The 24,827-nt window shown below is 39.3% G+C and overlaps 1 protein-coding gene across 1 annotated transcript in view; it reads left to right on the top strand.

Annotated features, from left to right (window-relative positions):
- Positions 1-22,328, top strand: part of CKAP2L (cytoskeleton associated protein 2 like) — a 29,960-nt gene extending 7,632 nt beyond the window's left edge. The window contains exons 4-9 of the mRNA XM_055327700.1: positions 4,730-5,979; positions 9,790-9,997; positions 13,257-13,412; positions 17,709-17,772; positions 19,174-19,363; positions 21,155-22,328. Coding sequence (XP_055183675.1) covers positions 4,730-5,979; positions 9,790-9,997; positions 13,257-13,412; positions 17,709-17,772; positions 19,174-19,363; positions 21,155-21,380 — 2,094 coding nt within the window. The 3' untranslated portion in view covers positions 21,381-22,328. The remainder of the gene's footprint in view (positions 1-4,729; positions 5,980-9,789; positions 9,998-13,256; positions 13,413-17,708; positions 17,773-19,173; positions 19,364-21,154) is intronic.
- Positions 22,329-24,827: the final 2,499 nt, after the last annotated feature.

Below are 24,827 nucleotides of genomic sequence, written 5' to 3'. Positions count from 1 at the left end.
CGCACCGGTTTGGCGCCTGCCTTTGGCCCAGGGCGCGATCCTGGAAACCCGGGATCGAATCCCACGTCGGGCTCCCGGTGCATGGAGCCTGCTTCTCCCTCTGCCTGTGTCTCTGCCTCTCACTCTCTCTGTGTGACTATCATAAATAAAATAAAAATTAAAAAAAAAATATTTTACACTTATGTTTGATAATTTGTGATCAAAATTGGTAACATTTATCTTCTTTGATGAACTTTATAGTTATGACAAATACAAATTGAGATAAATTTATAAACATATTTTTGTTGAGAAGTATGATAGGATAATGAACTATAAGCTTCTAAGCACAAAAATCTAGGATAAAAATATTGTGGTGAACTGGAACAAAAATAGACCAAGGGAAAAAGGGAAATGTGTTATGTTTTCAGTTTTTAAATAAGAGTATTTTGTATAGTTTTATAAATGGATTATACTGAGTGTCAAATATCATTATATATTAAAATGCCAGTATTTACAGTGTGCCTGAAATGACATCTTTTGTAACTATTTGAAATAGCAATGAAAAACTTTAGATGTTAACTTTAATAAGTATGAAAAGGTACAGAATTTGTCAAAATTATTTTGGGCTTATATGAACAAAAATGCTTGAAAAACACTGGTAAGATAAACTCTGCTAGGGGGATGAGGTAAATGAATGATGAGCATTAAGGAGGGCACATGATGCGATGAGCACTGAGTGTTATACGCAGCTGATGAATTTTTGAACACCACATCTGAAATTAATGATGTACTATATGTTGGCTAATTGAATTTAAATTTTAAAAAAAAAATGAGTTCTGCAATCTCTCCCAGCCCTACCAGAGCCCTCATTTCATCATAACATAATTTTTTGTGCATATATCTTTTCTATTAGTGCTCCTCAGCAGCAGGTGTCCTCTTCTCTCATCTTTGCATGCCCTTAGAGTCTGGCACAGCGCCTAGTATACATCCAGAAAACCTGTCTTGATTTAAATCCTAGTCATATCCTTTGTGCATTTTCTCTCTCCTCTGGCTTCATATGTCCAAAATAAAGTGACCCAATTCAGTTTGAATCAATTGTTGTTCTTTCTTGTACATTCTTGGATTTTTTTTTTAAATCATTTTGATCCATCAATTCTGAGGTGAGTTATCAGAGATGAGGAGCTGGAGACTGAAGTTCTAGCTCCAGCCCTGCCTATGCCTGACCTTTCCTTCTTAAATGGAGGGGCTCAATTCCAACCCAAGGAGCACCCAGCTGGCTCAGTCAGTAGAGCATGCAACTCTTGATCTTGATTTGTAGGTTTGAGCCCCATGTTGAGTATAGAGATTACTTAAAAGTAAAATCTCAAAAAATAATAATAATGATGATAATAAAATAAAATTCCAGCCTTAATGGTCTGTATTTGCATATTGATTGCAGGCTATTTTGTTAGCCAGATGACTTTTGTAAGCATAGTGTTTCTTGTAAGCATTTAGTACTTAAAACTGAAGGACAGGACCATTTCTACCACTTAAATAAATTAGCAAGGTCAGGCTGATCTCAAAGGAATAAAAACTGAACAAAAGAGAAAAATACCTGCAAGTCTTATATATGATAAGAACCTATACTACCCAGGATATATAAAGAACTCTTGTAGCTCAACAATTAAAAGACAAATAACCCAACTTTAAAATAGACAAAGAATAATAGTAATATAATAATAATAATAATAATAATAATAATAATAATTTAAAAATGGACAAAAGATCTGAATAAACATTTCTCCAAAGATATACAGGTGGCCAATAAGGGCATGAAAAGATGCTCCATATCATTACCCATCAAGGAAATGCAAATAAAAACCACAATGAAATACCACTTCATACCCACTAGGATGGTTATAATCAAAAAAAAGACAGATAACAAGGATTGGGGAAGATGTGGAGAAATTAGAGCCTTATACAATGTTGGTGGCAATGTAAAATGCTACAGCCACTTTGGAAAAGAGTCTAGCAGTTCCTCGAAGTTAAGCAGAATTACCATATGACCCAGCAATTCCACTCCTAGGTATATATCCAAGAGAACTGAAAAAAATCTGCTCCCATAAAAGCTTATAACAAATGTTCATAGCAACATAATTCATAATAGCCAAAAAGTGGAAACAATTCAAATGCCCATCAGTCAATGAGTAGATAACCAAAATATGGTATATCCATGAAATGGAATATTTATTCAGCCATAAAAAGTAATGAAATGCATGTATGCAGACAAGGAGTTTACGAGAATTTGTACTTGTCACTCAAGTTTGCTTTGCACCTAAAACTGCTCTAAAAAAATAGTTTATTATTGAAAAATTGTGGTGAAGATTGACACATGCTGCAATATGAATGAGCCTCAAGAACATTCTGCTACATGAAAGAAGCCAGACACAAAACGCCCATATTATATGATTCCATTCATATGAAATGTCTAGAACAGCCAAATCTGTAGAGGCAGAAAGCAGATTAGTGGTTGCCACTGTTTGTGGGGAGAAGGAAATGAGTGGCTTCTATCAGGTATGGGATTTCTTTCTGGGGTGATGAAAATATTCTGAAACTAGAGGGTGGTGATGGTTATACAACCTTGTGAATATACTAAAACTCACTGACTTAGACATTTTAATGATGAATTCTATGGGATGCAAATTATATCTCAATTTAAAGAAAAAGAACAACTAATGAATAGCACATGTTTCGAAACTTTGATACCATCATCCCTGCCTCTTCACTAAGCAATAATGGAATGATCAGAGACGGATGTAAACGTTAGGACTCAAGGAATAACCCAGCTTTAACCATGGTAACCATGTAACCATCCATCTCCTTGCCTCCCACTTCCAACCCTGCCCCATCCCACCCCCAGCAACACTGCGGTACATTTACCATTCTAGAGCGAACATCTCTGCCCTTAATGTCAGATAGTTCTGATTATAGACTTTCTTTATATGTTCACAAAGTTTACACAGTAATTCTCAAGAATATTACCAAATCAAAAGTAAAGAGTGGTAACTCTAGCACTCCCATATCTTCCCCTGGACACATATAATCTATAAATCTCTGCCAAATTCTCCTTTCTAAATACTTGCTCTCAGGGACACCTGGGTGGCTCAGTGGTTGAGCATCTGCCTTTGGCTCAGGTCATGATCCCAGAGTCCTGGGACTGAGTCCCACATCAGGCTCCCCAAAGGGAGTCTACTTCTCCCTCTGCCTGTATCTCTGCCTCTCTCTGAGTGTCTCTCATGAATAAATAAATAAAATCTTTTAAAAATAATAATAAATAGGGATCCCTGGGTGGCTCAGTGGTTTAGCGTCTGCCTTCAGCCCGGGGCATGATCCTGGGGACCCGGGATCGAGTCCCACATCAGGCTCCCTGCATGGAGCCTGCTTCTCCCTCTGCCTGTGTCTCTGCCTCTCTGTTTCTCTCTGTGTCTCTCATAAATAAATAAATAAATAAATAAATAAATAAATAAATAAATAAATGTTTTAAAAATGATAATAATAAATAAGTAAATACTTGTTCTCGGTGCAAATGCTCCAGAATCCACAGTGGCTTGCTCTAATTATTTCCCATATCAATTATAAATTCCTATCCCTAGTTTTCTAAGTTCTCTATGACCTAGTCCTACCTTTCTTATCCAAGATAAAATCACATGACTAAAATATTTACTTGATAATAATGTAGAATCTAACCTTAAAACCCTGTCCTGGCTTTAAAAATATGACTAACTTTCTACTAAGATGTTAGATTTTATTGAAAACTGTTCTAAAGTATCTTAGGCCTCCCAGCATCTACCACCTATCCTTGCACTGATCTCCAGAGACAAGACAAAGGTTCTTGTGTGACACTGACCTTTACAAAAGCAGTGTTGTTTAAAAAAGAAAAGAAGAAGAAAAAATTAGTGGAGCAATACACAGTACTACTAGGAGGCACTTGGGAGATACCTCAACAGAAGTTTATTATGTATCTATCTTCCCAGAGTCCCTCCCTAGAAGGACACTTGATCTGGAACATAATGGAACATTCAGCAAGTACTTATTCAACTGAGGCAAATTTATTTTTTAAACAGCAGTTTTTGGATGTTCACTGTATCTCTGCTTAATTCTATCAAGCTTAAATATTCTGGTATATTCTGATTACAGTTCAAGTTTTCTTTTTTTTTAATTTTTTTTATTCATTTATAATAGTCACACAGAGAGAGAGAGAGAGAGAGGCACAGAGACACAGGCAGAGGGAGAAGCAGGCTCCATGCACTGGGAGCCCGACGTGGGATTTGATCCCGGGTCTCCAGGATCGCGCCCTGGGCCAAAGGCAGGCGCCAAACCGCTGCGCCACCCAGGGATCCCCGAGTTCAAGTTTTCAAGATCATCTAGGGGCACCTGAGTGGCTCAGTCATTTGAGCATCTGACTCTTAGTTTCAGCTCAGGTCATGATCTCATGGTCAGGAGATCAAGCCTTGGTCTGGCTCTACACTCTGCACTCAGTGGGGAGTCTGCTTGAAATTCTCTCCCTCTGCCCCTCCCCCCACCCACTCATACTCTCTCTCTAAATTAAATAAATAAATTTTAAGTCATCAATGAGCATTTGTTTTCTCAGATTCAGCTTTCTTAAATTCTAAATAAAATAATTTTTTTATTTTTTAGTAGTTTTTTATTTTAAAAATAGTGAGCTATTGTGATGAATTTACTTTTTTGATGTTTCTATTTGTCTTTTTAGAATATAATACCCAAAAAGGATGTTACCAATCATGTTGCTTTGCCTATCAAAGCTACAAGACCCATCAACATTAAGCTCCAGCCCAGACCTGCCAATCTTATGGGATCCCAGAAGCCAAAGTTGGAGCCACCAAAACTTCTGGGTAGAAGGCTGACTTCAGGATGTGTTTCTTCTAACTCAAACTGTAAGCCTTCCAGCAAAGGCCAACAGCATAAAGCTGTATCATCCACTACTGAAGAATTATCTAGAAAAACCATGGGATCACTTAATATGCAAGAATTGAAAACTGCAAAGCAGCAAGTAGCAGATCAAGGAAATACTAAATATGCAGACTCTGTGAACAGTAACCATGTTGAAAATGAACCCTTGGATAGCTTTCTAAAAGAGATGAACAAAGAGAACTTGCCCCAAACTTTACCAGACTCTGAAACGAAGCCAAATCCTGAATTATGGGCAATAGGTAAGCCAAAGACTAACTCTTATAATCAAGTCAAGAGCAGTTTGGCTCCTAAACAAGCCTTGGGCAAAGGTTCAGGGAATAGTGCTGTTCTGAAAGACAGAGTAAATAAACAGTTTGTTGGAAAAACACAAATTAGGACATCACCAGTAAAGTCACAGCAACTCTCAAGAGGAACAAATCTTGCAAGACCAGGAGAAAAACTCCCAAAGACAGTTCCGTCTCACAACGTTCAGACCCTTGGTAGGACTCAGGCGTCAAAAAAACCAGTGGTCAAGGACATAAAGGATATAAAGGTTAATAGAGATAACTCTAAAAGACCAAATGAAAGTAAGTTACAGTCACACACTGTTACTGAACAGAAAGTAAAACAAACCAAACCCTGGACATGCCCCAGTGTGCTTCGGGGAGGCTTTAACAACAGACATCCAAACTTTAAGCAAGATCAGAAATCCACTCAACCTTGTTCCAAAACTCAGACGTCATGTGCACCACAAAAATCAAAACGCACAAGCCAAAGGCCTAATTTGGCAGTTGGCAGTTTTAATTCAGTCATTCCAAGCACCCCTGTCATAACAGCAAATGGAACCAGTGGTAATAAATGCCGCAACAGCTATGAACAAAAAGCACAGACTTTGGACTCCAAGTTGAAAAAGACTCTTCCCCAGAACCACTTTCTTAATAAGACAGCTCCCAAAACTCAAGGTGGTAACAAAACTATAAATGGAGGAAGAGTCCCAAATGGGACCCAGACCAATCCAAATATTAAGAAGATCACAGCAGAGGATCGAAGGTACTTTGTCTAATTCCATAGTTTTGCAATTTAAGATTAGGCAAACTGAGCATCAGGAATACTCAATCAGGAGATAGGCTTCTGTAAATAATGGATTCTGAGTAATTTTTAACTACAACCCTGAAAAAGAGAAGATTGGAAGCAAATATAACAAATATTAAGACTTGATAGAGCTGGGTAGTACATACATGTGTTAGAAATTATTTTCTGTAATTTTCTGTATGCTTGAAATAATTTATTTTTTTAGTATATGTGCTGCCGAAGCGAGAAATAATTTATTTTTAAAAAGAAATTGAAACAATGGTTGAATAAGGAATAGGGGTTGAAGATTTAGACTACTCATTCAAGAAACACCCCTGCAGGGACTGAAGAGCAGTGCAAGAGGCCAAATGGGAGGAGCTAGAACATTGAATTTACATAGCTAGCACGTGGGGAGCTGGTAGTCATTGTTAAGCAGACCAGTGGTTAAATTCAGAAAAGCTATCAGGGAAGAAGGAACAGGAAACTTCCATGAGTGTGAGCAGGCCGTTTTGGAACGTAAGCCAGGACAAAGAGGAGCAATGAGTTCACATCCAGAGTTCAAATGGTAGAAATCAGGATCTCAGGGTACTGGGAGTTAACATTAACACCCATGTAGCTGGAAACCAAGCCAAGGGATTTCACACTGTCTGCCTGCACAGGACCTGATATAGTCTCATAATGCAGTGAACCTCCCAGAAGAAGCACCTGTGTACACTTGGTTGGAGTAGAAAATAAGGAGATTCCCGACAAAGGTGAAATGAACATGGAAAATGAGATGGTAGCCAAAAGGTATATAGCAAGATGAAGTGAGGGCAGGATTTATTCCCTGAATACAGCCCTGCACACCACCAACAAGCTCTCTGCCCTCCTGAAGAGACAGAAAATAAACAGTTTAATTTAGGGTGAAGTGATTGAGAGAATGAGGCTGAGTTGATTTCTTGAGATAGATGGGTCAGGGAAATATTTTCAACAGTGACATCTCGTCTAGGAAAAGATAGTGACAAAAAGAAGGATGAGCCTTCTGAGCAAGAGAAAACTGAGTACAAGACCTCAAGCTGGTGAATGAGGAAGTCAGAGTCTCTCCCCTGGAGCTCATAGTCTAGACCAGATAAGGGATGATGGGTCTTTAAGACAGTGTGTGGAGTGCTGACCATGTTGGATTACATAAGAGGAATCTGTGAAGAGGGATAGATCACTCACTCATTGCTCAAATGTCCCTTCAGCACCTATAATGTACTGGGCACTGAGAGATACAGGGGTGAGCACACAGTCCGCCTTAGTGGAGTTTTTTCTGGTCCCTATATGGAAAGTACTAGAATAATAAAATCATAGCATTGAGGTTCTGGGAATAAGTTGGCTTTAGAAAAAGGTAAATTTCTTCTTCATTTATCATTGGAAGGAAGGCTAAGATGGGAAGAATGCCAGGACCATAGAGGAAACATATGCCAGAATCTCAGCATCTGTCATTATAAGCAGGTGGTCAGCATGAAGGTGAAGGGAGCAGGGCAGTTGGGCCTGAAATAAGCGCTATGGATTGTGCTCTGGAGTCAAAGAGAGAAGCAAAGAGGTTTTAATTCATTACTGATATTCTGGAAAAAAAGCAAAACCATAAGGTCAGAATAGATCGGTGATCACCAGGAGCTGGGAAGAGAAACAGAAGTGACTACCAAGAAGCATGAGGAAATTTTTGAAGGTATATATTGAATGTAGTTATAGTTAGATAGCTTTGTGCATTTGTCAAAACTCGCAGAACTATATACTTGAAAAAAAGTGAATTTTGCTGTAGATTACTGAACACTTGTGTGTTCTAGGCACTGAGCTAGGCACTGGTATATCCATGGTGTTTGCCTTCACTGAGCTAGGCACTGGTATATCCATGTAATTTGCATTCTAGTGGAGAAGACAAAAAATGAACACATTGATGAAATAAAATAATTACCTATAATTACCTCTTAAAGAGGTGTCGTTTGGGCAGAAGACTGGATGAAGACGATAATTCAAGACCCTGAGACAGGAATGAGTGTGGCTCAAGTAACTGAAGGGATACCAGAGCTCCTGGAGGGGAGGGAGAGGGAAAGTGGTATGACATGAGGTTGGAGAGGCAGGCAGGACACAAATTATACTGCATTTCCGCCATGGAAAATATGTTTAATTTTATTCCAAGAGCCATGGGAAGTTTCTGGTAGTGGCACGGTTCACTTTACACTTTAAAAACCACTCTGGCTACTGTGCACATGATGGATTTGATAAGGATGAAAGTGGAAGCAAGGACATGGTTTAGGAAAGAGGCTGCTATGGCATTTCAGGCAGATGGTGATAGTGATATGGACTAGGAGGGTGGTAGGAGGGATAGAAGCCTAATGCCTCTACAGTGGTTTGTCAGATGTGGGAAAAAGAAAGGACTACATAAAGACAACTCCTAGCTTTAGATCCTAGCAACTGGGTAGATTGGGGTACTATTCACCAATGTAGGAAAGGCTGTTTGGGAACAGGTTTAGAGATGAAAATCAAGACCTTTGTTTTAGACAGTATTAAATTTGAAATGCCTGCCAGACATCAAATAAAAAAGACCAACAAGGGGGTGCCTGAGTGGCTCAGTCAGTTGAGTGTGCCAGGTTCCTGGGATTGAGCTCCATGTTGGGGGAGGGAGGGTTCTCTGCTCAGCAGGGAGCCTGCTTTTCCCTCTCCCTCTGTCTGCTGCTCCCCCTGCTTGTCCTTGCTCTCTCTATTTCTCTAAAATAAATAAATAAAATATTTTTTTTTCTCTCAAGGATTTTATTTATTTATTCATGAGAGACACAGAAAGAGAGGTGAGACACAAGCAGAGGGAGAAGCAGGCTCCATGCAGGGAGGCCGATGCGGGACTCAATCCCAGGACTCCAGGATCATGCCCTGGGCAGAAGGCAGGTGCTAAACTGCTGAGCCATCCAGGGATGGCCCCAATAAAATATTTTTTTAGAAACTTTTTAATAAAAATACCAACTAGGAGTGGGTTTTACAAAGTTTGAGGCTCCAGGGAAAAATCTGGCTTGAAATATATATCTGTGAATTATAAACATGTAGTAATTTAAAGAAGCTAAAGACCCTACATTCACATGCTTGAATCCATGGGGCTTGATGCCTCCTCCAACAGTAGTCTGTTGACTGCTTAGAAGCAGGAGTGGAAGATGTGAACAGTGGAGGAGAATGAGGATTAGAACTTGGCCACCATCAGAGACTAGCTCCTTAACACTCTTGAAATTACTGATCTTGTTTAGGAAGAAAGGGGGTCATATGTGGTCAGGAGAGGGCTAAGGAACTGGGCAAAGTGGATCATTCTGCCCAAGACCCTAATAAGGGCAGAATGCAGGTTTGGTGGGTCTGTTTGAATGGCAGAGAGTTTATGGTAAGAGAAATAGAGTACTGAGTTTGAGATCTCAGAGATGGAAGGATCTCCTAGGAAAGCAAATACCAGAGGTAATATACAGGTGAAATGAAAATTTTTAGAAAAAAATAATGAAGAATAATCGTGAAGTCGAGGAATTTGAAGACTAAGATACTAGCCACTGTATCACAGGGATTACTGTAATCCTAGTAATCCCTCTGCAGTCTGCCTTCTGAAGGGTAGGGGCAACCAGTGCTGCCATTACCCATTTGTAAATTGTTTTTATTCCATTTTCCTAATTTTGTGTATCAGTGAAGGTATTTAGCGGTACTCAATCCATGCATATCTATACTTCGGAACTGTGACTATATGCAAAAAGAAACCTAAAGCATTTTCCCACCCCACCCCCTTTAATTTTATAACAGGAAACAATTGGAAGAATGGCAGAAGTCTAAGGGGAAAATCTATAAACGGCCTCCTATGGAACTTAAAACAAAAAGAAAAGTAATAGAGGAAATGAATATTTCATTCTGGAAGAGTATGGAAAAAGAAGATGAAGAAAAGAAAGCACAACTTGAACTGTCCAATAAAATTAACAGCACCCTAACACAATGTCTGCAGCTCATTGAGGAGGTGAGAAGGATAAGCTCCCAAAACCTTGGCCTAGAGTCTTAGAGTTTTTAAGCAGTTTTCTTAAATATGGTTTAAGAGAAAAAAACCCGGTCTAAGCAGAAATTCAGCTGCTTTTTTTAATTATAGAAGAAGAGTAGCAATAATAATGATGACATGCACTTAAATAGTGGCTCTTGAATGCCAGGCCCTATTCTAACACTTTATATGCTCTCATACAATTATCATAAAAGAAGAGAAAGGAAGTATATAGTTTTGTGAATTGCAAATATTTTATTTCAAATTTTTATGTATATTCTTTAGTTGTCTTTTCCTGTGTTTCCCTAAAATTAGTATTGTGCTGGCTTTGTCAAATAAGTTGGGCATTTTCCTTTCCTCCTATACTCTGAAAATAGTTTATACAACATGAGAATTATTTTTTTCTTTGAAAGTTTAGTAAGAACTTGCCCATAAAGTTATCTAGACTATGGGGGATAGTTTTAGGTATATCTTTTCTTTTTTTTTTTTTTTAGAAATTTTTTTTTAATTTTTATTTATTTATGATAGTCAGAGAGAGAGAGGCAGAGACATAGGCAGAGGGAGAAGCAGGCTCCATGCACCGGGAGCCTGACGTGGGACTCGATCCCGGGTCTCCAGGATCGCGCCCTGGGCCAAAGGCAGGCGCCAAACCGCTGCGCCACCCAGGGATCCCTAGGTATATCTTTTCAATTTTTTTCTATGATCATTAGTTTATTGGGATTTTATATTTCTCCAGGTAATGTTAGTAATTTTGTGCCTTTTATTTAAAGATTTCTCTATTAATCTTTTTAAAAGGCCATCTTTGGGGTTTTATTGATTTTTTTCTCTTGCATCCATGTCTGCATCTATTTTTATGTTTGTTTTTTATTAGCCTTTTTAGTTGAAAGCTTAAATCATTTATATCAGTCTTATTTTCTTAAAAATATAATTAATGCTATAAATTTGCCTCTGAATTTAGCTTTGGTCATACCCTTTACATTTGACTAAGTAATGTTCTGTGTTAGAGTCAAGTCAGAAAAGCAGAAACTGCACCAGGTATCTTCATAAAAAGAATGTAATGTAAAGGTTGTTTTCACAGTGTCTTTTGTAAGTTCCCTAGAAGCAAACCCTAAGAGGAGAATTTGTGTGAAAGTAATTTATTAGGAAGAGGATCCCAAGGAAAACTGAGAGGGGAGTGGGGATGTGAAGTCAGGAAGGGAAAGGAGGACAAGTAGGATGTGGTATCAAACAAAATCCATGGAATATAACTGTGAGCACAATCCCACAGGGGAGCTCTGGAGACTGGATCAAACCTCTCAGAGTCATCCTGATTCGGGGCAAGGAGCTATAGTATTAATACTTCCCTAGTCATTGATTAACAGCCACCACTGGAGAGACAATTTCCCAGGCACCCTGACTCCCCGGTACATACTAAGAGGAGCAGATGCTGGCTGTGGGACATGAAAGCACTTTGTGAGCCTGTGTGCACAAAAAATGGTAAAGGGACCATCAGAGGAGATGTGGGTACTACACACAGGGCTGGCAGCAAAAGGGAACCTGACATAACAGTGGCAGTAACTTTGGGAAGCAGCTATCACCCACTGGGTCTGGGGGGTGGGGACAAAGAAAGGTTGAGGGTAGGAACCAAGAAGCTGAGACTGACAAACTCCAACTCTAATGAACTAGCCAGGAGATGCCAGGAGATGCGGGTTCCAGAGGAACTGGAGGAGGGGCCCAGCAGGTCTAGGACTCAGACCTTGAGGAAACGATGCTACCTTGTTGGTGCCCTTGCCGCTGAAGGAGCACAGTGAGGCAGGATGTCTAAGTACCAGGAAAAAAGGTGGAGGGTAGAACTAACTGCTGCTGCCATAGTGAAGGCCCATTGCTGGCTTGGCAAAAGGAAATAGGAAAGAGGAAGTCCCTCTCTTCTCCATCCCCACAACCTCCCTCAACGTCCCCCTACTGGCAGAGTCCAGCAAGGAGCTGCTGCGAAAGCAGCAAGTGATTTACAGAATCCCAGCCCCCACCCCCACCGCCCCCCCCCACCCCCGTCACAAAGAGAGGATAAAAGGTGGGTTTGGATCTAGGAGATGCTAAGTTAATAATTGACACGTGTTCTCATTTTTGTTCATCTCTATAGATAGTTTGAGGTTTCCATTTTGAAATTTCCATTTCCATTTCCATTTAACCCGAAAGTTATCTTGGAAGAATATTTTTCAACTTCCAGATAGAGTTCTGTTTTGTTTTGTGGGGTTTTTTTCTATTTTTCTTTCAACTTTTAATTATACTGCATTGTAAATGTAGCCTACATGTGTTCTGCTTGATAGAATTTGTTGAAATTAGTGTCTGATCAGTCTTGGTGAATGTTCCCTCTCTTAGATGGGTGTTGGAATTCCTGAGTAATAGATATACCCTCCAGAACTCAACTTCCTTTCATGCTCTTCATTATTTTGTTCTGTCGCACTGAGTTCTGGGAGAATTCCACAGCCAAATTATCAGCTCATTGATTTCTTCTTCAACTCTGTTGAGTTTTATGTCTCTTTCATGTAGTGTTGGTTTACTCAAACATTGATGATTCTTGATTATGAGCTTATCTTTGGGGCTCCCCTGTCTCAGGAGGAGTAGGAGGCACTGCTTGGCCAGGTATGCCAGTATCTGGGTTTCTGGACATGGTAGCTCCCCACATTCCTCTGGGTCCATGTCACTGCCTTGCTCCAGGTACAAGCCAGAAGGGGACCAAATCAGTGAGGCCATTTCAAAGTTACTTTTTGTAAGAATTACCCCTTTTTATATACACTGCATGGATCCCCAAACACACACATATATATAGCCCTTGACCCTTGCTTACCTATGCCATCCTTCATACTTCTGTTAGAGGCATATGGAAATTCTATTCACTATTCAGTGTTTACAGTATTATGAATTTGTAAGAAATATATGCATGTTGATTATTCTAAGGTTTGGCTTGGTTTAGGGGTTGGTTTTGCATTAAAATGTAAACATATTCCTTACCTTCAGCTATGAAAAATGTTTTCCTATTTGGTCTCATATAACTCTTAAAATTAAATGACCAGTGTCAAAATTCATTTAAATAAACTGTTTAAATGGGTGCATTTTATTATATGTAAACTGTACCTCAGTATAACTGATTTTTTTTTAAAAATTAAGAAAAAGTGATCAGACTGATTTCTATATGACTGATGAATATTAAATGTGAGAATAACAACAAAGTGGTAATAATACCTCTGGGTATTTTTTTTAACAGGGTGTACCTTCTAATGCAATATTAACCATATTGTCCAGTATTCCTGAGATTGAAAAATTTGCTAAATTCTGGATCCTTAAAGCAAAGTTGTTGGCAAGTAAAGGTACCTTTGATGTTATTGGGCTGTATGAAGAGGCCATTAGAAATGGGGCAACAGTGAGTATCTATCTGTCTTGGCTGGGTGACTTCCTGAAAATCCTCTCATGTGAGTGGTCTGTTGTTTGCAATGTGACAGTCATACAGTGTCATGTTAAATCTCTAATTCACTTCATAAAGTTATATACAATATACAAAGCACAACATGTCCTTTATGTACATTTAATTAAAAATGTATATAGAAACTCATGATTTCAGTTCAGGTCATGATCTCATGGATCATGTGATCAGGCTCCATCTGGGGCTCCCCACTCAGTAGGGAGTCTGCTTGAGATTCTCTCCCTCTCCCTCTGCCCCTCCCCCCCACTCGTGTGCACACGCACTCTCTCCTTCAAATGAATAAACTTTGAAAATATTTTTTAAAATTTATTTGGCAAGAAGTAGTGTTTCATGTAAACCAATAGAATCTCTGTTGCTGTAAAGTGTGTCTCACTTTACACTCATTGTAGAATAGGCATTTGTGGAAAGTAATAGCATGAAAGTTACATCAATTTGCAGTACTTACAAAGTCATACCCCACTATAAAGGACCTAAAAACACATTAAGCCCAACATGTCAATATTCACCCAGCAATAATTCAGAGCCAGGACATGAAAAAAAAATTAATTCTAAAACCTAGGAAAACCACTGCCTCCATATAACTTTTTTTTTTAAGATTTTATTTATTTATTCATGAGAGACACACACAGAGAAAGAGAGAGAGAGGCAGAGATTTAGGCAGAGGGAGAAGCAGGCTCCATGCAGAGGGCCCAATGTGGGCCTTGGTCCCGGGTCTCTAGGATCAAGCCCTGGGCTAAAGGCAGCGCTAAACCACTGAGCCACCTGGGCTGCCCCTCCATATAACTTTTTTTAACAAAGACTGCCTCCAACAGTTTTATGACTCTTTTCACTTAAATGTCACTTACCATGTCATTTTATATTCCAATGTGCCTCTTCCCATGATTGTTCAAAATCAGAGTTGTACACACACATGGATTAAATAGTCAAAAACATTCAATAAGTTTCTTTCCATAAGGCCTCTGTGTCCCTCCCCTCCCATTCCCCACTTCCCAGAGCAAACTGATTATTTTCATATTTACCTGGATAGTTTGAGATATTATACTTATATTGCTATTTCTTGATTTTTCAGTTTTAGACATGATTTGTAGACTTCCAACTGTGCAATATGAGGATTTAACCCTCTTTCTCTCATACACACATACACACACACACACACACACACACACACACACACACACATGCCTGCAAGAGATACATGCCTGCAAACTTTTGCCATCCTCCATATTTCCACTAGTCATATGGAAATCCTGGTCACTATTGTTATGAATAATGCTGTGTTTATATTGTTATGAATATGTAAGAAATACATGAATACATATAGCCATGTAATATATACTATGGTTACTTTGCCTTTCAAGCACAACTTTCTACTTTCCTTAAGTTAATTTTTGTCTTATTTTCTTAGTTCTTAGTCCTTTGCTTAGTTCTCTGAGTATTTATTACTATATAATTAATTCCCAAGCTTTTCTCTGTCTGTATTTTTCAATGCTTTTTTTTTTTTAAATTCAAGTTAGTTAACATGTATTTTAGTATTGGTTTCAGGAGTAGAATTTAGTGATTCATCACTTACACGTAATACCAAGTACTCATCACAATAAGGCCCTCTTTAATGCCCATCACACACCCACCTCCCCTCCAGCAACTCTGTTTATTCTCTATAGTTAAGTGTCACCTCCCTCTCTATTTTCATCTTATTTTATTTTTCCTTTCCTTCCCCTATGTTCATCTGTTTGGTTTCCTAAATTCTACCTATGAGTGAAATCATATGATATTTGTCTTCTTCTGACTGATTGATTTCACTTTGCATAATACACTCTAGTTCCATCCATGTTGTTGCAAATGGCAAGATTTCATTCTTTTTGATGGCTGAGTAATATTCCATTCCAATATTCTGGCTATTGTAGATAGTGCTGCTATAAACATTGGGGTGCACGTACCCCTTCGAATCAACATTTTTGTATCTATTGGATAAATACCCAGTAGTACAATTGCTGGTGATTAGAATTTATAATTCTAAAAATAGAATTATAATTCTATTTTTAACTTTTTGAGGAACCTCCATACTGTTTTCCAGAATGGCTGCACCAGTTTGCATTCCCACCAACAAAACAAGAGGGTTCCCCTTTCTCTGCATCCTCGCCAACATCTGTTATTTCCTGAGTTGTTAATTTTAGCCATTCTGACAGGTGTGAGGTGGTATCTCATTGCAGTTTTGATTTGTATTTCCCTGATGGCAAGTAATGTTGAGCATTTTTTCATGTGTCTGTTGGCCATTTGTATGTCTTCTTTGGAGAAATGTCTGTTCGTGTTCTCTGCCTGAAGAAGCAATAAGTAACTGGATTATTTATTTTTGGAGTGTTGATTTTGAGAAGTTCTTTATAGATTCTAGATATTAACCCTTTTTCAGATATATCGTTTACAAATATCTTTTCCCATTCCATTGGTTGCCTTTTAGTTTTGTTGATTGTTTCCTTTGCTGTGCAAAAGCTTTTTATCTTGATGAGGTCCAAAATATCCCAATACTTTTAAAACATCAGATATCCTAGCAATTTCTTTTTCTTAGAAACCCTTCTCCCAGAACTTTCTGACATATTCCAGGCTTGCATTGGGCTTCCTGCTTTTCCCTCTCCCTCTCCCTCTACCACTCCCCCCGCTTGTGCTTTCTCTCTCTGTCTCTCTCTCAATTAAATAAAGAAAATCTTTAAAGAAAAAAAAAAAAAAAAGAGGGGCAGCCCCAGTGGCGCAGCGGTTTAGCGCCCCCTGCAGCCCGGGGTGTGATCCTGGGGACCGGGGATCAAGTCCCACGTGGGCTTCCTGCATGGAGCCTGCTTCTCCCTCTGCCTGTGTCTCTGCCTCTCTCTCGTTCTCTCTGAATAAATAAATAAATAAATCTTTAAAAAAAGGAAAAAAAAGAAAAAGACTTAGAGGTCTGACTGCTGAACAGATGTTTGAGTCCTCCTGATTTTGACCCCACCCTTCATACCTGAGCCTTTCCGAAAGGCCCTGGGGTTGAATCATGTTGTGCCACACTGCCAGCTTAGGATTCAGGTCTTTCAAGTTGGCTAAGTTGATTACCTCTTCCTTCTACATTCTAGCTTCCAAATCTTGATATTTCTTCTATTCTTTGTAGCTATTGCTTCCTTTATTCCCATTATCATTTTAGTAGAGTTCAGTGGGGGTTAGAAATAAATGTATATTGAATCCATCATCTTTAACTAGAAGACTGTAAAAATGTAAACTATGTTTGATAAATGTTTTATATAATTCAGACATTTTGCAAGGTATTCTGTACATTTATTCCCATTCCCTTAAGCTTAAAGCACATTAGACTTTGTGAAAATGTATAAATAGCTTTGCTATTATGCTTTATTGTCAGTTTACATTTATCATTTATTTGATACAGAAACCCAGGTCAAGAAGACCAAGCTCCAAATACAATATTCCTATGAAAAATTACAGTTCATTTATGATGTTCTGCTCCATGGCGTGGTTTAGATACTTTGAAAAAAGGAAGGCTATCTCAGAAAAGTTTACCAGAAAAGTACTGTTTAATATTTTACCAGAAAAGTACTTTTAATAATAATGGATTTTTTCTAATATTATATTTTTATGTTAGGTTTAATATTTATTTTATATATTATGTTTAGTGCTATGTTATATTACTAAATAAAAAAAGAAAGAAAGGAAAGGCTGGGAAAAATTATCCAAAATGCTAACTAAAGGCTGTATTTGGGTGATTGGATTGTGGGTGATTTCTCTTTTTAGGTTTGAATATTGTTCAGTTTTCCTGTAATAATAATATGATATAATAGTATATGGCTTTTATGATAAACACAAAGACACTTAAGACAACACTGAAAACATATGCTACATTTTTGTATAGCTAACTTTACATCTTTGAGCCAGAATCTTTATATGGAAACACACTTCAGTGGGATAATATAAGTCATTAAGAAAATTAACTGATTAGAGAAATGTCACTATAGATAGCTTTCCATAAGCATATCTCTTCATTAAAGTCAAGCATGCCAGCATTTAACCAACATCTTCTTTGTTCCTTCATTTTTCACATAAAGCTCTAAGTCTGGAACTTTTTAAATGTTATAGTTAGATAAGAGGTAAAAAAGGAAACATTTTTATTATTTAAAAAAAGCTCATTGGTTGGTAAGCAAATTTCCTTAGATCATTTTCTCCATTAATGTTTTTAATACTGTTTATGTATTTTCTTTCTTCTAGCCAATACAAGAGTTGCGGGAAGTTGTTCTTAAAATTTTGCAAGACCCAAACAGAACCACAGAAGGTACTGCTATTTTTGTATTTAAATTCACTCCCTCCAGCTGCTCAAGTAAAAGTCATTGAGGAATTCAAAAGGGAAAAAAAGAAAAGAATTAGAAGTCCCCTGAAATCCCTCTCACTTCTTGGTTCATTTAGCCACGGGTTTTTTAGCCACGGTCAGTAGCTGATTTTTTTAGCCACGGTCAGTAGCTGATTTATTTCTATTTTTACAGGTAAATATACTGCTCAGCACTACACAAAGGTTATTTGCACAAAAGCAGCCTAGAGTAAGGTGTCTTGCTTCCCTGGAGCACTAGGTAGGAGCAGACAAGTGGCTCTTTCTCAGACAAGACTGAGGCAGAAGGGAGAGATGCCTCTATGTCATAACAACCCACCAGCACTTACATCCAAATTTACATTATAACCTTTAAAAATAGCTGGAGTGGGAACCTTTTCACTCAGTTAACCATTGCTGTAATTGGTCAGAAGCTTTAGAAAACTCTTCTATGAAAAATACTGTGCCAAACACAGTAGTGGCCCACTATAGTTGTTTATATTTGTTATATGAATGGAAAGAAAAAACAAGCTACTTTGAGAAAATAAAATAGATTCATTTTCTGATCCTGGAAGGTGACAAATGCTTTTCTTTTAAGACAGATTGAACTTGGGGAACAATCAAGTCATGTGGAATGATGGCTAACTAGCCCATTACTTTTGGTGATAAGGTCACAGAGAAGATATATGCAATCATACCCTTATACTGGGCATGATGTTACTATTCAGATATTTATTTATGATTTATGGCATTATTCTTCTGAAGGCTGAGAAGAAAGACAGGAATCCATGCCTTTCCCACTTCTTGGCCCCCATTGACCTCTCTTAGAGCTTTAGCCTCCAGCCATAATATCTGCCTATCTCATTCTAATTTACATCCTTTCATTTTGGTTGTTGTGACTGAGCTATCACAAGACATTTTTTCACACACTTCCCAAGATAATAGCCAAGTGGTCATCCCTGGGTAGGAAGAGATTGGAAGGTCAAATGAGTTAACCCTAGTAAGTCAAGGAAATTGACCCTAGGTACAGCATTAGGGTAAAGGACAATGATTAGTCTCTATGGGAACCTCCCTCAAGAATGAATAAGAGATTAGGGATGTGTTCAGAATATTGAAAAGGTATCAAGGATCCATCTCAAGTGGCAAGAAAACCCAAAGGTTGTCTGGAGGGCTGGTTAGAAGGATGGCCTGATATAGCAGGGTGTTTCTAGAGGGCTGGGCAGGAAAAACTAGTTATACATCTCACTTCAAATCAATTGCTCTTTATTTAATTGGGAAATCATTGTATATATTGATTTTTCATTTTATTGCCTTTTAGTTTCAGTATTAAGTTGTTAAACCTTATTTTCCTTCTTGACCTTGCATATACAGGAGTTACTTCTGACTCTATAGTTACTGACACAAATATAACATCAACAGAAGAACTGGCCAATAAGACAGAATCTGAAATGTCTTGTCTTTCTCTGAACGAGAGAGAACAAGTTACAGCAACACCCCAAATAACCAAGGCAGAACAGGATAATCATCCTAGTATCAAACTACAGATCGCCCCAGTCCCTAGGTAAGCAACCTCTAAAGTAAGCTATGTGTTTACATATCTAATTCAAGCCCTGTTCTCAGTCTCACTTCCATAGACCCAGAGTACCAGCAGTTTGGGAACACCCCCACATCATGTGAAGACCAAGGGGGTCTAATCCATCTTTGGCATTAAGGAAAGGAGCTGAGGGTGAGGGGAGGGTTGAAGCCATTGACAAGAAATCTGTGCCCTTTCTGTGCATACACACCATCTCCCAACACAGCACTCTAAGGAGACCTAACCCACCATGAGGAAGGTGATGCTGGAATGTGGAGACGGGTTGGAATGGATTTCCCCTCCCTCCTGGATTTGGTCCTGCACTCACAGATCCAACCCGCCTTTCCTCCCAGCCCCAGGGAGGGACACAGAGTGCCAAGCAGGGACAACTTCTGTAATTGTGGGAGAGAAGGGACAGCCAATAGGCCTATATGGACAGGCTGTGCAGTCAGGTATGTACTAGATAGAAGCTGCTAATTTTATTGAAAGTGTTCAGTTTTTGAATAAGTATAAGTTTAAGACAGAATTCATAGGAACTGTGTCAGGGTACCAGTGCTATTTCCTAAAACGTTAATATAATATCAGTCTCTATTTGTGATTTTTATTTTAAGATTTTATTTATTTATCCATGAGAGAGAGAGAGAGAAAGAGGGAGGGAAGGAGGGAGAGGGAGAAGCAGGCTCCTTGCTGAGCAGGGAGCCCAATGCAGGACTCGATCCCAGGACCCTGGGATCATGACCTGAGCCAAAGGCAGACACTTAAACTATGGAGCCACCCAGGTACCCTCTATTTGTGATCTTAAATAATTTTTATTTTTTATTTATTTATTCATGAGAGACACACAGAGAGAGAGGCAGAGACACAGGCAGAGGGAGAAACCGGCTCCATGCAGGGAGCCAGGTGTGGGACTCAATCCTGGGTCTCCAGGATCAGGCTCTGGACTGAAGGTGGCGCTAAACCGCTGAGCCACCTGGGCTGCCCTATTTGTGATCCTAAAAGGGAATTCCAAACAAAAATACCAGGACCACTCAGTTCTATATTTTAGTTCCCTGGAAAGCACAGCTGGGCCTCTTCCAGTCCAAAACCTCTCCTTCAGTCCTGGCATTACAGCCGGCTCACAGACAGATGAAGGCAAGCAGGTGATCTGAAAATAATCTCTGGAATTCATGATGAGAGTTTCTAGCAGACCAGCCTGCTAGTTTTGCTTAGGCTAATGTAGTCAGTGGGTCTGTGAGGCGTAGACCAGATTCACTACATGCAAAGGTCTCTGCAAACTATCCTCCTGGCTACTTTTTATTGGAACACATGAAAACTCACAAGGAAGATGACCAGTTTGTTCTAGTTTCAGTTTGTGGTTTGGTCCACCATCTTTAAAGGTATTTTTTTAATAATTTTCTGTCAAAGCTAGAAAGAATGTTAGAATTCATTAGTCCAACGCCATTTGGTGTTAGACCCAGTTTCCTCAAAACCTAGCAACTCTCTGAAAGTCTATGGAATAAACAAACACCAAATGCCAAGTATTTGACTCCAAATAAAAACTACGCTTAACACTTCATTCAGGAAATCCCTGTGCTTATCCCATTTGAGAGCAGATGGATACCACCCAGTTCATTCTGATGATCAAGGAAAAGCCATCTTCGGAGGAGAGTGGCCCTACATGTACTCTTACATCAACTTTCCTTGACATGTCTACCATATATTATTAGGGAAAGAAGAAAAAAATTCAGAAGAATTTCAAAAGAAATTATAAGATTCTGAATGCATCTTTCTTTCTCACAGAATAAGTGGAATGCCAGACGTGCAAGACATGAAGCTCATCACCCCTGTACGGCGTTCGGCAAGGATTGAGCGAGCCATGTCCCGCTACCCAGAAATGTTGCAGGAACATGATATAGTCGTGGCTTCTCTTAATGAGCTGTTAGAAGTGGAAGAAACAGAGTGTTTTATATTCCGTAAAAATGAGGCTTTGCCTGTAACATTAGGGTTTAAAGTCCTCGAGTCATAATTTCTTGATGCCCTTTTTTTTCTTAAAGATGTTTCAGAGCCTCTGTGAACCAAGAAATACCCTTCTCCAGGTGACCTGGAAAAAACTATAATGGACAGACAGATTGTGGGATCTCAAGATTTAGTATTCACTGGGCTTACTCTCAAATTTAATATCCCCACAGGACTGTGTTTGGTTTATTGAAGACTATAGTTTGCCAGTTTTATAGTACATAAATTTTAAACTATTGAATATTAATTTACCCCACAAGTATGGTAAGAATTTTCACTTTATTGATCTAAATTACTCTCAATATAGTTCTTTTTTATATCACAATGTCGGTGCCACAGTATGCTAGACTTTCCTTCCTACATCTGCCTTAGCAGAGAGGGTGAGTCCTCCCTGCCCCGACAGTGGAGCTTAGAAGCTAGCCTTCTGAACCAGATGCCATGTCACAGACTGTCTGATCAAATCCCCCTCATTTTGTGGAGCCGATGCTAGCTATGCTTTTGCTTAGAGATCCTACATGTTTTTTGTGTGCAACTTTGACTTCTGACACAGCGTCCCTATAGATGAGGGGCAATTCACGTCCTGTCTGTGCCAAGGCTTCTCCAATGAAACACAGTTCTGAGTTGGGGTAGTCATCTAGCTTTTTATATCCAAATCCAATTTTACATTTGTTATTCAGAAATGCTTCAAATAAAAACAAAAGGGAGCGGGAAAGAGGGGAGGGGAGGGTCACTTGCTTCTTCACTTCCATTCTTTGCTCTGCTGTGGGACACCTGGCCTGAGAAGACTGTACAAGCCCCAGAGGCTTTCCTTTCCTTCCTCCTGGGCAACTGTTCTTAGGTAAAATCAGAATCATTATGTAAATATAATGTGTAGAAAAACTTAGCCAATATATTTTGAATTTTAGATTTTAGCTTTCTTAATATTTAAGTACTATCTAAAACAAAATAATTAAATTTTGCTCATTCCTGCTTATTTATTTATTATTTTTTTAAAAAAACAGTGATAATCGCTTGGCCTGGAGAATTAGGGTTTTGTCCAAGAAACACTGATAGACAGACAATCTTAAGAGGCCTCATAGGGAACATTGCCATGGAGAACTCCTCTTGATCAAGGGTCTGACCATCATCCTCACCCAGGAACTAGATTTTATCACAATAAGGGAAGCATCATCCCTCTATGTCAGGTTTATAATAACAAGATCCATAAAACCGAGCTATAAAACCATAAAGTTAATACGCTACTTTTCAATAAGAATAGATAGCCACCATAACAAAAATACAGGAATCCACACAGCCAGTCCTTTCCTTTCCTTTGGACAGACTTCCTTTACCTGCAAAGCCAAATAATGTCCAGGGAGTTATTTAGAGATCACAAAATCTAAAAGCCAGTTTCAGTTAGGTTTCTGTCAGTTGCTAGGAGAAAAGTCCTACACACACAAACAATAGTGTAAGACACTGTTATTTACTGCTTCCTTTGGCCATGTTCTGGGCATCTTATCTCACTATATCTTCACAATACCCTTATGACATAGGGATGGAGACGATAGTTAAGACAGTCAATGATAGGGCTGAAATTTCAAACTCAGAGTTGTCTGGTGCCAAGTCCAGAGCTTTCAATCCCCACCTCTACTTGAAGTAAAATAATGAGTAGGAAGGTGATAAGGAAGGAGAATTTCCCATTTGCCAAATTGCTATGAGAGCCATAGTACTGTGGTTTATTCTACAAATGAGGTGACTTGATCACATTTTTTTAATCACTAGGCCACCAACGCAGGAATGATGCTTCCATTCCCTTTATTTCTGACTGCTCAGGGCTGGATGTCAGAATTATCAATTCAGCTGCTGTAACTAATCCCAAAGGGAAAGTATCCAAGTGAACCTGTCCAGTGTCAGGTGCCAGGCTCAGGTGACATCTGTCTTGTGGCTCTGCCATCCCCAGGGTACAGCCTCATTCATATGGCCAGGGATGGCTCCAACGAATGTCGTATTCCAGCCAGAGGGATGGAGGAAGAAAGGAAGTGGAAGACATTCCCCTCTTCTTTTAAGGTTACAACTTGGAAGTTGGACACATTATTCCTACTTAGGATTGCAGGGCCATCGGGCACATCCATTTATCTTCAAAGAAGTCTGGGAAACATTTTGGGTGGCCACACGCCCAACTAAAAACTCTTCCTGAAATGGACTATCAGTATCTACTAGAGTCTGGAATAATGGAGTACATTTCCAACTACGGTGTAGGAAAATGAGTACAAAGGTAACATTAGGTTTTTAAAAAAAAAAAAAAACTGCATTAAATGAACACTCCCTGGATGGAAGTATCTTCCACCCTGCCGTGCCCCTGCTGAGTTTAGAAGAGCTTTTTTTTTTTTTTTTAAGATTTTCTTTATTCATGAGAGACACAGAGAGAGAGACAGGCAGAGACATAGGCAGAGGGAGAAGCAGGCTCCCTGCAGGGAGACCCTGATGTAGGGACTCAATCCCAGGACTCCAGGATCACACCCTGAGCCAAAGGCAGACACTCAACCACTGAGTCACCCGGGTGCCCCTGGAAGAGTTCTAATCCAAAGCTTTCTAGTCTTTCCCCACTTTCTCTTGTCTTATAATAATCTTTGGCCCCACCTTTTCCCCTGCAATGTAATAATAAACCAGATGATGTAGTTCACTCAGTAAAACAGGACACCATAGATGCCAGAGATGCAACGATGAGCCACGTGACCTGGCCCCGTGAAGCCAAGAGTCTTGGGGGGACACATGTGAAAATGGAATAATCCTCAGAAAGAGAGGTCACTAGGAGAGAGACTAAGAGAAGGATCTGATCCAGTCAGGGAGGTAGGGAGGCCTGTTAAGTCTGAGGAAAGACAAGTTTAACAGAAGAGGTAGAGGATGCTTCAGGCAGAAGGAAAAGCAAGCAAAAGGCCCTTTGGCCACATCTCCCCCCCCCCCCCAATTCTTCCTCAGATCCAAAGAGTTCTTCTGGTGACTATTCATCCTCCAGCCCTCTCTGCATTCTTACTACCCTAGGAGGGAATTCTAAGCATTGATGGGTAGTATTAGCTACTGCACCATATTTCAGCATCTTTCCAGAAAAGCATGGGCCCTAGGTTCTGGGCAATTTTTCTGATAAAATTCTACCCTCTGGCCCTTGAATAAGAATATAGTGTTTGAAAACATAAGGCCAGGGATACCTGGTCTCTGCCTGGAGAATCCACCTTACAGACTCAGGCCCAAGGTTCAATCCAGGAAGAAGAACAAAAGGCCTTAGTGCCAGACCTAGAAGCTTCTGAAACTTATTCGGAAATAAACCTTTATTTATCCTCAGATATTCCAAATGTTTCCCTTGTTTATCCATAGAAAGTAAAACTAGGGAACTGTTTCACAGACCTGTTCCTTCAAGAGTTTGTCATTTCAGTTATGTAGGTATATTCATCCTAAGCCTCTAGATGATGCCAGATGATGC

The sequence above is a fragment of the Nyctereutes procyonoides genome, unplaced genomic scaffold, assembly GCF_905146905.1.
Source record: "Nyctereutes procyonoides isolate TBG_1078 unplaced genomic scaffold, NYPRO_anot_genome, whole genome shotgun sequence".
Taxonomy (NCBI): domain Eukaryota; kingdom Metazoa; phylum Chordata; class Mammalia; order Carnivora; family Canidae; genus Nyctereutes; species Nyctereutes procyonoides.
This window is presented reverse-complemented; position numbering and strand designations above follow the sequence as displayed.